The sequence below is a fragment of the Sinocyclocheilus anshuiensis genome, unplaced genomic scaffold (assembly GCF_001515605.1).
Source record: "Sinocyclocheilus anshuiensis isolate Anshui unplaced genomic scaffold, SAMN03320099.WGS_v1.1 scaffold1023, whole genome shotgun sequence".
NCBI lineage: Eukaryota > Metazoa > Chordata > Actinopteri > Cypriniformes > Cyprinidae > Sinocyclocheilus > Sinocyclocheilus anshuiensis.
Genome location: NW_015546084.1, coordinates 291,893 through 304,879, shown reverse-complemented (window position 1 = coordinate 304,879; position 12,987 = coordinate 291,893). Strand labels below are relative to the sequence as shown.

The 12,987-nt window shown below is 35.8% G+C and overlaps 1 protein-coding gene across 1 annotated transcript; it reads right to left on the bottom strand.

Annotated features, from left to right (window-relative positions):
* Positions 1 to 4,858: 4,858 nt before the first annotated feature.
* On the bottom strand, positions 4,859 to 11,326 carry LOC107700016 (protein phosphatase 1 regulatory subunit 14B-like). The gene is made up of 5 exons (XM_016501505.1): positions 11,130 to 11,326; positions 10,795 to 10,991; positions 6,439 to 6,522; positions 6,122 to 6,154; positions 4,859 to 5,949 (listed from the first exon to the last, which is right to left on the bottom strand). The coding sequence occupies exons 2-5, from the start codon at positions 10,984 to 10,986 to the stop codon at positions 5,866 to 5,868; spliced, it is 393 nt and encodes a 130-aa protein (XP_016356991.1). The 5' UTR covers positions 10,987 to 10,991; positions 11,130 to 11,326; the 3' UTR covers positions 4,859 to 5,865.
* Positions 11,327 to 12,987: the final 1,661 nt, after the last annotated feature.

Sequence of the window (12,987 nt, the reverse complement as noted above, 5' to 3'; positions counted from 1 at the left end):
TTAGTTATTTATTTATTTATTTATTTATTTATTTATGTATTTTTTGCAATTAACTTTATACTTCTACACAATTACCGTTATCAGTTTTTTATATTGTATCATAGTTTTGGTTTGATTACTATTCTGTACTGTATATTCCCTCAAAAAAATAAGTCTTGAACATTTATTATTTATTTTATCCCAACCATTTGTCCTATGTAGAGTCATGTGTTTTTATTTTATTTTATTAAATTTTTAAATGCTTTAAAACAAAGTTTACATGTGGTGCAATCTCATCTTTTTGGTTTGGTACATTTTTTTCTATGGTGAAAAATACTTTCTGAACCAAGGCCACTGGAAAAACTGTGCGGTCACTGTTGTGTTCAGTAAGGAGAACAATTTCTAGTAGAAGACCTTTTTTAGTAAACATGCTGTACTTGGGAAGGTGTTTTTAAATCCTTTAAGGATGAGTCTGTGTATTTTGTCCGTTGGGTCAGTATCTGCCCTGCTCATTTTCAGTTCTGCTACAGTAAGGTACAAACTTTCAACTTTACTCAATACTTTGAGTACTTTCAAAAGCAAGTACTCAAACAAACACTGTACCTCAATGTGGAGCAGCCTTTAATTCTCAAATAAGACATGAACACATTGTCGAGGGAACACATAGTCTTCAATTAATTTTAACCAACAATCTGTGATGGCGACATTTGGTAGGCACAGCATGATTACTGCACATCTGCTGAAGCCTGTAATAATTTATTCATTTAAGGTCAAATGTAACACATGCCTGCCCATAGACTGAGTCTGTTGTGATTTATGGGAACAGTAAGAGACACTTGAGGGGGAGGGGGGGTCATTTTCAAGTCAAGTCAAGTCTGCTTTATTGTCAATTCTTCCACATGTACAGCACATACACACAGAGAATTTAAATTGCGTTACTCTCAGACCCTTGGTGCATACAGGTAACACTAACAGTAGAACATAAATACAGATATACAGATTAAATATAAAATACAACTATACAAATATACAAATAAGGTCAAATGTAAAAAAATAAAAATAAATAAATAAATAAAATTAGTTGTCACTCTGATGTCCATCCCCATGGCACTTGTGCAAGGGGCTGAGAAGAAAAAACTACAGATTGGAATCAAGAAAAGGGTGGACAACTGTCCTATAAAGTCCCGCAAGGGAGACGTGTTGAACATGCACTACACTGTAAGCGTCTGACTGTTCTGACCTAAATATGATTCTTGCCCAAAAATGTCGTCTTCTAACAGTCCTGTTTTTATCTGCAGGGGAAACTGGAGGATGGGACAGAATTTGACAGCAGTATACCGAGGAATCAGCCCTTCACCTTTACTCTTGGCACGGGACAGGTCATCAAGGGCTGGGATCAGGGTTTGTTGGGGTGAGCAGCAGCACTACTGCATTTCTAGATGATCTGAGATTATTTGTCATCAATCTGGATAAGGATTTAAAGAGATGAACCTAAAGTTTGTCTAATAAAGCCGTTGTGAAACTGTTAAATATGTGACCCTGGACCACAAAACCAGTCATAAGGGTCAATTTTTTTGAAATTGAGATTTATACATAAATAAATAAGCTTTCCATTGATGTATGGTTTGTTAGGATAGGACAATATTTGGCTGAGATAAAACTATTTGAAAATCTGGAATATGAGGGTGCAACAAAAAAAATCTGAATATTGATAAAATTGCCTTTAAAGTTGTCCAAATGAAGTTCTTAGCCATGCATATTATTAATCCAAAATTAAGTTTTGATATATTTACGGTATGAAATTTGCTAAATATCTTCATGGGGCATGATCTCTATTTAATATCCTAATGATTTTTGGCATAAAAGAAAAATTGCTTTGAAGCATGTGGGGACAACAGCCTGGCTTAGCGAGATGTTGAAAATGTCTGTGAAGACATCAGCGAATTTTGGGGAGAGCAGCTGGCTCATTTGCATTCAGTCCGTCTCACTGAAACAAGCCACAGGAGAGAGAGAGAGAGAGAGTCAAATGACAGAATCAAGAAGGCTGTCTGCCCACTTTTGGTCACCCACAGCAACGCAAACCTTTTTTATTGCAGTCACATACATACAGTCACATGTGACTCATGGGATTGAACTGAGAAACCTTCAGACAGATGAATGAAGCGATTATGGTGATGCTTTTGTTCAGGGTGGAGGTTGAATATGTGCCACGCTCCCTGAAAAGATTTCTGCCACTTGTAGTTTTAACCCTTTAAAACCTGTCATAGAAAATAATAGTCAGAATGTCTTTGATGGAACAGTTTATTCAACCTTACATATAAGAACCTTGAATTAAAAAGGAAACCTAAAGAAATCATACAAGTTTTATGTGTTGTATCATATTTGATACATCGGGCTTTTATGGCCCATAGTAGTGATATAGGGAAAATATGGAGCTCATTCTTGGGAAGAAACAAAGTAAAACACAGTTTTATTCAGAAGCCCAAACTGAGCAGAAATGCAATTTGGTGCAGATCGTATTTATATGTTCAAATTCGGATATCTTGTAATGAAAATCAATTCGATTTTTAGGCCCATATCAGACTACTCACATAAAATGCTAAATATTAGTTCTTACTCTATATCTCCCAATAAGATGTTTTAATAAGATGATATTTTGAAATACTGAATCTAGCAATGTGCAGTATAATATATAGTACACCTCTTGCTTACATTTAGACCCGCCTTTACTAATTTCACTCCTCATCTTCAAAACGGTTCGACTTTTCCTCATAAAATAATATGCCTATTATTATATTATTATTTATTATAATAAAAACATGTTTTTAACGTTTATCACCTGGGGTTTAGATGTTTTACAAATAAAGTAATTTATGAGGAAATAGCGCCCCCATGTGTGACTCTTCATAATCTTAGCGGCAAACAAAATAAAAGTCCCGTTTCACCGCCCCAGTATTTCCTCAAAACAACCTATAATATTACCGCGTCTGATTTGTCAGTGTAGTATTAAATAACATTCTTATTTGAATATTACATGATTTAAAAATACATATAGTTTTTAATTATTATTTCTTAACCCTCTTAAATTTTAAATGACATACTGAATTTTGGAAAGCTAGTAGGAAGCGATCCAGGCCTGCCGACGTCACTTCCTGATGAACGACTCATTCTGAGATTCGGAAGGGACGAGTATTTTATTCTTATTACAGGTAATTGCATTTGTATCCATCAATTAAGCATTAAAATTACTACAATAGAAATTTATCTTAGGCGTCTCTCTTTGTAGACGGCTAAATTTATAGCACACGGTACAGTGAGCGAATAATCCTAATAACGTTAAACATGGTTCAGCAGAAAACCGTAGCCGTTATCCAATTAACTTCCTCTAAAATAATTCCAGCACGTTACAAAAAAATGCTGTGATTATTAGCGGAAGTGTTTTGCTAGTTAAAATGCACCTTATTGATCAGCGTAAGCTAATTCAGAGTCCTGCTGCTTATCTCTATTTAATATCCTAATGATTTTTGGCATAAAAGAAAAATTGCTTATTTTGACCCATACGATGTATTGTTGGCTATTGCTACAAATATACCCCACCGACTTAGACTGGTTTTGTGCTCCAGGGTCACATTTATTGGCATGTGTTGATGATGTGGCCTAGTGGTCTGCAAATAGGCTCAAGTGTGTTAAAGTTCAAATTTGACGTCCTTTAACCTTTTTTCTTTCAATATGATTTCCTGATATATCTTTGATGTATTCATTTATAAAAAACCTATTTAGCATGTGATGTTCCTTCTCTTAACTCTTAGGATGTGTGAGGGTGAGAAGAGGAAGCTGGTTATTCCCTCTGAGCTTGGTGAGTATGTTATGGAAATGTAATATGTTCCATGAGTTTCAAAATCCATCAAAAATGTATGATTTTAGACCACATCTTCAAATATGTGACTGTTTAACTACAGGTTATGGTGACAGAGGAGCACCACCTAAAATTCCAGGTAAGATGATTAGCAATTCTTTCTTCAATTTTCAACATGGAGTCTGATATCAGACACATTAATATTATATATTTTTCTACAATAAATGAAAGATTAAAGCTTTATATGTTAGGGATCCATAGGTCATTTACCTTGACTTAGAGTAGCTGTAAGAAGTATTTGGACACTTAAGCTGCTCTTAAAAACAAAAAAGTGAAGTTAGTTCGAAGAAAATATTTGGCTTATTATTTATTTATTTTTTTTTATTTTTTTAAAGCTTCTTAATCATTATAGATACTGGCAGAATACTGTCTCACTTTGCAAATCTGTTTTCCCATTAGGTGGTGCCACACTCATCTTTGAAGTAGAACTGTTGAGCATTGAGCGAAGATCTGATTTATAGTGACAGATTTGTGGGCCTGTCAGTCTTAAGCATTTAAAGTCAGTGTGTTTGCAGCAAGATCATCGACTGCAGCTGCGTGCTACACTGCTGTCCACTGTACCCACATAGCAACTTCTGGTGTTAAAGGGAGAGTCCACCCGCATATGAAAACTCTTATTTATTCACCCTCATGTCATTCCAAAACGGTATGACTTTCTTTCTTCGGTAGAACATGCAAGAAAATATTTTGAAGAATGCTATGATTTTTGTTCCCATTGACTCCATTGTAAGGACAAAAAAATAGAATGGAAGTCAATTGAACTGAAGATTCCCAATATTCTTCAAAATATCATCTTTTGTGTTATACAAAAAAAATAAAGTTATACAGGTTTGGAATGACATGAGTATGAGTACATGACAGAATTTTCATTTTTGAGTGGACTATCACTTTAAAGACATTTTTCAGATATTCAAAAGGTTACAGAAATAAAAGAAGCTTGATAATAACACTTTCACATTTTTTTGTATGTTTCCCTTTCAAAAAACGAATGACACAGCTTTTCAGACATGTATGTAGCACCATTCTTTATTTGCGAGCCTTACTACACATATTTGGTTGTGAGAGTGCACACAGTACAGTTTTTGCCATTCCAACAAATTCTGATCATCAACCTATGCATTTCTCAAATCGTGTTCACTTGAAATTGAATAAACATTTTATTTACAAAAGATAGGCGGGCTTTGAGCGTCATTTAGCATTGACCTTGGCCTACACCAACAAAGCATGTTCATTCTTAGCCTTCTTCATCTTCATTTTTGTAAAAATATCAGATGTAACATATTGGCAAATTCACTCTATCAGTATTGCTACTCGTCATCCTCAAACTAGTTTGATTTTCCTCAGTCAAATGATTTCTAAAAGCAGTAGTACTAAACACAGACCTGTCTTTTTTTTTTTCCTAAAAATGGTAGATTAAAAATGGCTTACAAAACACAAGTTCACAATTCTCATCCCCCCTCCCTCTTCCCGCATTACATCAACACACCCCAAAATCTGAAACCCCACATCTAAAAACTACTATTTTCTGGCCTGCAAAAAATTATTCCGCCATTATGAAAGAGCAGATGTGAGAGACTGACTGACAAAAAAGGGGGGTGAAAAGAAATCAGCTTTGTTCTAATTTCCTACTCTATTACAGACGGATACATCGGGCCAAGTTACCTGGCTGAAAAATGTGTATTAGTGAACAGTGTAACCGTAACATCAACCATTCGATTCCTTTTCGGAGTTTTAAGCTAAAGGGACACTACCACACTCTGCATGTAATATATGCTGAAACAGTACTAAGACGAAGTAAAAACAGTTTGGGGTGCTCAACCTGCAGCTGAGATTGGCTTGGCTGGACTCGTATCGTTGATCTCCGTTTGACAGACGCTGTGGTTTAGTGGTTGGGTCTGCATGCCTGCATCTCTCCTCTGGGTTTGGAGTGACAGGTTGGTTTTGTGGTGGTGGGAGGAGCTGTGGTGATCTCATGGCGTCAGCTCCCCTTTCTTCTGGGGGGTGCTGAGTTTCTGCATCCCTCGGACCTTCTCCAGCAACGCCACTATGAAATCCTGCAGGTGGCCAGAGCAAGAATTATGGCAAGAAAAGGCATATTTCTGTCCAGAGTGTGATTAAATGAAGCATAATCGCATTGTAATGAGTGACTCGGTGGCTCTAAGAATATCACGACCGCCTGTAATGAAGGTAATTGCTAATGCTATTAATATTCCAAATGGCACTTACATCATTAGGCTTATAACAGTCGACCAGCAGCATCTGAAAACAAAAATGGAAAGAGATTTAATGCCTTTCGGACTAATCTGCTGTTTTTCCAACTGTGTACCAATGAAAGCGGAAACGCTGAAATAAATCTGCTGAAAATGTTGTCTTCAAAAAGAGCTCAAGACTGAAAGGATTACTGTCAAACCACCTGCAGATGAAATGTCAGAGGGATGCGCAATTCAGCGCAGAAGGGTGAACGTCTTGAACGTTAATATTCTTACGAGGAGATATCTGAAGTGAACAGAATCAAGTTAAATGTATTAAAGATCTGATTAGACCTTCACTCGAATGGCTCTCTCAACATCACTGGGCAGATCCAGCAGCTCATCCACATCTATTTCCAGCTCAGGCACCTCATCCTCCTGCAAAATACAGAACCACTGATGAGAGAGACGTTAAAAAAGTCAAAGTGAATAATTCACAAGCCAAAGAACGGTGATCAGGTCCTTAACTATGTAGACCAGTATGAGGTGAAATCAATCAGGCAAACATCTCCTGATCTCAAGAGTTTATGTAGCCAACAAGGGCTGGTCCACTATTATTTTCATGTCCCAGTGTCCCACAAATATGCAAAAACTGTACCTTTAGGGTTGCAACAGCTTGTCACAAAGGACAATCTGTGCCTTATCTACCACTGAAAGAAACATATGTAGCAATATACCCTTAAAGGGGACACTCCACCCAAAAAATGAAAATTCTGTCATTTACTCACCTTCATGTCATTCCAAACCTGTATGACTTTTTTTTTTGGCAGAACACAAAAGAAGATATTTTTAAGAATGTTGGTAACCAAACAGTTTTGGTTCCCATTGACTTCTATTGTATGGAAGTCTATTGGAACCATTGGGAACTGGTTAACAGCATTCTTCAAAATATCTTCTTTTGTGTTTCGCAGAAGAAAGGAAGTCACATACACTACCAGTCAAATGTTTTTGAACAGTAAGATTTTTAATGTTTTTTTTTTTTATAATTCTCTTCTGCTCACCAAATTTGCATTTATTTGATCCAAAATACAGTGAAATCAGTAATATTGTGAAATATTTTTACTATTTAAAATAAGTGATATCTATTTGAATATATTTTCAAATGTAATTTATTCCTGTGATCAAAGCTAAATTTTCAGCATCATTACTCCAGTCTTCAATGTCACATGATCTTTCAGAAATCATTCTAATATGCTGATTTGCTGTTTAAGAAACATTTTTATTATAATTATTATCAATATTTAAAACAGTTGAGTACATTTTATTTCAGGATTCTTTGATGAATAGAAAGATCCAAAGATCAGGATTTATCTGAAAAAAAAAGCTTTTGTAACATACACACACACACACACACACACACACACACATATATATATATATATATGAATTATAGAAATTATAGAATTATAGAAATTACTTTTAATTAGTAAGGATGCTTTAAATTGATCAAAAGTAATGATAAAGACATCTATAATGTTACAAAAGATTTCTATTTCAGATAAATGCTATTCTTCTGAACGTTCTATTCATCAAAGAAACCTGAAAAAAATATACTCTGCTGTTTTCAACATAATAATAATAAATGTTTTTTTGTGTGTAGCAAATCAGAATATTATAATTATTTATGAAGGATCATGTGACTGGAGTAATGATGCTAAACATTCAGCTTTGATATCACAGGAATAAATTACATTTTAAAATATATTCAAATAGAAAAGAGTTATTTTAAATAGTAAAAATATTTCAAAATGTTTGTTTTTGCTGTACTTTGGATCAAATAAATGCAGGCTTAGTGAGCAGAAGAGACTTCTTTAAAAAACATTAAAAATCTTTCTGTTCAAAAACTTTTGACTGGTAGTGTAGGTTTGGAATGGCATGAGGGTAAATAAATGATGACAGAATTGCATCTTTTTTTTGAGTGGACTGTCCCTTTAAGGCACAATTGTAAACCTTTTAGGGGTTGATAAGATACAGAGTTGCCTCAGTGACAAGCTGTTGTTCTCCTAAAGGTACAATTTTTGCATTATTTGTTTCTGAGAGCAGAAATGCAGCCATCTCTGGCCTTTGTGCATGACATCCTCTCTGCACAACAGGAAGGGCTGATCCTCATGTCGGAGTGCGATTTATTGTGTGCTTGTAAAAATAACAATTTCCATTCACTTCCTGTCAGCTTACAAAGACAACATTGTGTCTCTATCCACACAATGCTGTCTGATAGCTTCTTAGGTTGAGACACAGTAAGTGAATGGAAGCACAACCACAGCTTCAGCCTCTGCTCTGTAAAGCCCAGGATTTGTATGTCTTATTGCAGCTAGTTTGCAGTCACACTCCTTTTCATCAAAGAATCACTCTCATTTTGCTGTTCCTGTAGTGCTATTAAGCACCATTAGTGAGTTTATATGTGCTGAGGGAGACGGGGGAGGAAAGCTGCCGTGGAAGGAATTGTCACAAGTTTTGTGCTATTGCAGACATTAAAAAAGCAGGTTTGTTATGAAACCCTTCACACTGACCTATATTGTAGAGTCGCTCTAGCACACTACAGCTGACCAAAGCCTATCCAGAGGTGCTACTCTTAAAGTAAAACACCTTCTCTTGCATCTGTAACTTGCAGACTAATGCAGCAATTCATGATACAGTAATGGGACTGAGAAGACTGATCAATCATGGTATTCTGTGGTCAAATCAGGGCTCAATAATGAGGAAGTCCAAGGCATGTTTATGAATTTATTGCGGTCATGAAGTTACAATATAGCCAAATAATTTTCAGCTTTTACTAAAATATAGTGTGTGTTGTGGCTAGTAAAAGAAATGGCAGGCAAAAACACTGGCATAACTAGCACAATAAAAAATATTTCTTGGAGCAACACAACTGTGTAAACATTGATAATAATAAATGTTTCTTGAGCTGCAAATCAGCATATTAGAATGATTTCTGAAGGATCATGTGACACTAAGGACTGGAGTAATGACTGCTGGAAATTCAGCTTCGCATCACAGGAATATATTTTTAAATATATTCAAATAGACAATGGTTATTTTTAATAATAACATTTCACAATATTAGTGTTTTTACTGTATTTTTGCTTACATAAATGCAGCATTGGTGAGCACAAGAAACTTCTTTAAAACATTTAAAAAATCTTATGACCCATAACTTTTTGTATTTCATGTCAGTTTATTTATTTAATTGTTAAGTAGCCACTTTGAGTCCTGATCACCCAGTTTATTTTATGATAATGACCAGTAGGCTATGTTATCCATCACACAGTATTTCTTCCATGTAAATAATGTGAGCTCAATAAGAAAATGTAAACCTGACTGTAAAACCATTAAAGGTACAAAATATGCTCACAAAATATAATCATTAAACAAAAAACACATTTAAGCCAACCTTTGTCCATGCTACTCTGAAGAAAGGCCACAGTAGAAACCTGTTTAAATTAGGTTATGTAATTTGTCAGCGTGCATCGTTCTCCTCTTAGGTACAAACATTTATCTTCAGTTTTTGCTGAGGGCAGTTGTGATTTAAGATGTGCATTCTAAACATCAGCCTAATTGGACCAAACATTGCTGAGACTAGCAATATAATAGAAGAGTTCTCTTGTCAGACCACATTATTATACAAATAACCTGTGGGATTCAGATGACATTTCACGGGTTCAAATATGTGTGCTTCTATTTTCCTCTCCCTTATTATTCAAATATCACAGTAATGCGTAGGACTGTGTTCAGACATAAGAAACCATTCATCAGAAACCAAGTCAGAGGCTGTCAAGCAAATCCAATAGATTCGGGCTACTTTGGAGTATGTCAGTGAGACAAAGCGAAATGTGGATTCCCAAAGCCAGATTTTAGCTCAGGATGAGGCCTACCGCTGGGTTGAAAAGAGCATTCAGAAAAATCTCATTTTACGAGCTGCATAGTTTTACATGACACATAATCTAGGTCAGTTATATTAGCCCTGGAGCCCTGGAGGTTAAGTCGAGCTCAAAGTGAAGCATGCTTTGCATGTCTGAACAGATGACATCATCACAATGGCTAGAAGGGTGATTCCAAACATCCCAGGGGGTTACAAGGAAGACAAAAAAAACCTATCTTGACCAGTGTCACCTACTGTAAATATGTGCAACTGACATAAAAATCCTAATCAGTGATACCTGGGTTTTGTGTATCTGTTGACATGAATATATTGGGATTGGAATCCATGTCTTTGTTCATGCAACTGGAGCTCCTTGCTCATATAGATCTGTCACATTAACATGAGGCAAGCCCACTTTTCGATGAAATATGAATGGATGCATTATGCATAAAGGATGCATTAGGTGCTCAATTTTTTCCTAGCAGCACCTGTCCATGAGGCTCACCTTTGTTTTATGGCTTTGTCTGTAGTTCTATCATGCCACGCCCTTCCATGTGTAAATGCATAACCATAAAATTAACATCGATTAAAAATCAAGACATCAAAATAAAAGATGTCATGCTGCTCTTAATAAGCAACAATTTGTGAACGCAAGGCAATTATCATGCAGAATGGACATGACAAATGGAACGAGAGGAATACCGGTGCACGAGTCCTGAAAAGAAAGAGCTGTCATTCCTTCAACAAAGGATTGCACGCGATCAGAGCACTGACAGTGTTTTGTGTCCTACCTCGCAGTCGTACAGATTCATTAACTGGCTAACTATCCACTCCTCCAAATTCAGTCGCCTCCTCAGCTCTTTTCTGTCATATTTTACGGTCACTCGTCCTTGCTTCTGTGGCACTTCTTCTTCGGTACCGGGTGGTGTTTGAAAATAAACCCGGGGCTGAGGTGTCGTTTCCGGACTTGTTACCGCTGCCATTGTCCCTAATAAAAAACAAAAAAGCTGAGGTGGATTTAATGGCTTAATTAATTAGAACATCAATTCAAAAGAGAGAGCTGGTCATGTGCACATCCATGCTGGAAAAAAAGTGCCGGGCCCCCTTTTCTTTAAATGGAACAGACCTTTAGCTTACAAGGAGTCCGCAACGGTAGACTGGGATCAGGCATACAAGGAGCTTAGAAAACAGAAGAATTGATCAGACTAATTGTGTGGCCGTGGTTTATCAAAGTCCATCTTCCCCAAATCGGTCCATCAATTGTCACAGAACAGCTTGTGGGCGCCTCCAAGCGAATCATTCGGATCGTTTGAATCAATTAATCAGTAGAGTCGGATCTTTTTAATAAATCAGCAAAGCGGTTCACTAAAACAGACTGACTCGCTACTAGCACACTACTCTGCTCTATTTTACAGTACACTACACTACACTAATATTTAAGAAATAGTAATATGTAGAGATGTAGTATATTATCAATGCAGAGTTCACTGTGAAAGGTTTCTTTCGCGCGAAAACCTCCGAACCGAAAACCTGAGCTGGAGCCAACTGAAGATTTGACTGTCCAAAGCAGGGGAACTATGATGTCTAGGGATGGGCGTATCGATCCGAAGTATCGATATATCGATACTGACGCGAGTATAGAAAGTATCGATACTCAAACAAAAAAATATCGATACTAAGGTGCATTTTATTTACCAGTGGTTTTGTTTATTTAACAAAAATAATAATAATAATAATAATAATAGTGCATACAATATGCATTGAATTGGACGAATAACCTTTGTTAGCGAGTAATTGTGTAGGATATAACTATTTTCCTGCTTATCTGAACACACGCAAATGTTGCAAGACAGAACCAATCAATCACAGAGAGCATTCACTCACTGCTGACAGTGCATTCAAACAGGGCTGCTTTTCCCAAAAGTATCATAAGAAAGCATTAAAGCTTTTGGGAATGGCAGCCCTGAACAATGTTTATCAGAGGACAGAAATAAAAACATAAATGTTTGAGTTAGTTCACAATAAACAAATTGAAATTGTAGCCTACATAGTTTGTGCAATTACAATTATTTAAATTGAACGTTGAAAGATAACATTGATCATGTAAAGGTTGCATTTTATGCATGCAACAGCCATTCACTGGCAGTCCCTAATGGCAGTACAAAATATTGCACTAAATCAAAAGTTCAAATGTTACAAATAAGTTAGAATATTAATGTTGTAATACTGGTAGCACTAATATAAAAATGTGATGATATGTTACAAAAAAGTAACAATTTTGAAATACGTTGATGGTTGTATTTTTTTGTATTTGATCTCAGTATTCCTATCAATGTTGTATAAGGGTTTTTATTCATAATAGTAACCTTAGAATGTGATCAAACAGTTTAAAATAGCTGGACTAAGATATATATAACAATTTTTATGACTGCAACCCATTTTACTCTTAGTAATTTAATCATTTAATACATTTCATAATTTAAAAGTTTAGTGCAGAAGTATCGAATCGGTATCGATATCGACGATACTGCCTTGAAAAATATCTGTATCATATCGAAAACAAAATAAGGGGTATCGCCCATCCCTAATGATGTCACTTTGTTTTATAATCTATAATAACATTAAACTTATTTCATATTTTCTCTAAAGCTTCTTGGATATTAAGGCACCTGCAGTTGTGGCCAAATTAAAGATACGTTGTGTGTGAATTTGCACATGTTATAATGTAAGCATCATTAATGACCCCTTGTGTTTAATCAATCCGTGGTTCACACAAGCTCAAGATACTTTTACGTTTTATTCTACGACATAAAACACACCAGTTACACCCCACTCATGATTTTTTTAACAAGTTGCTAAATGGGACTACAGACGCTGTCGGAGATATGTCATCACGCCGAACAGTTTATCAATTTACAGTACATTCCAACTGTAGTATCATTTATAGTACAATTAATTGTAGAATAACCAATTAATAGTTTACC

Coding starts and splice junctions, on each gene's coding strand:
- LOC107700016 (XM_016501505.1), bottom strand. CDS start 10,986: ATGGCAGCGGTAACAAGTCCGGAAACGACACCTCAGCCCCGGGTTTAT. Junction 6,523..10,794: donor TGAATCTGTACGACTGCGAG/GTAGGACACAAA, acceptor TGTATTTTGCAG/GAGGATGAGGTGCCTGAGCT. Junction 6,155..6,438: donor AGAGAGCCATTCGAGTGAAG/GTCTAATCAGAT, acceptor TTTTGTTTTCAG/ATGCTGCTGGTCGACTGTTA.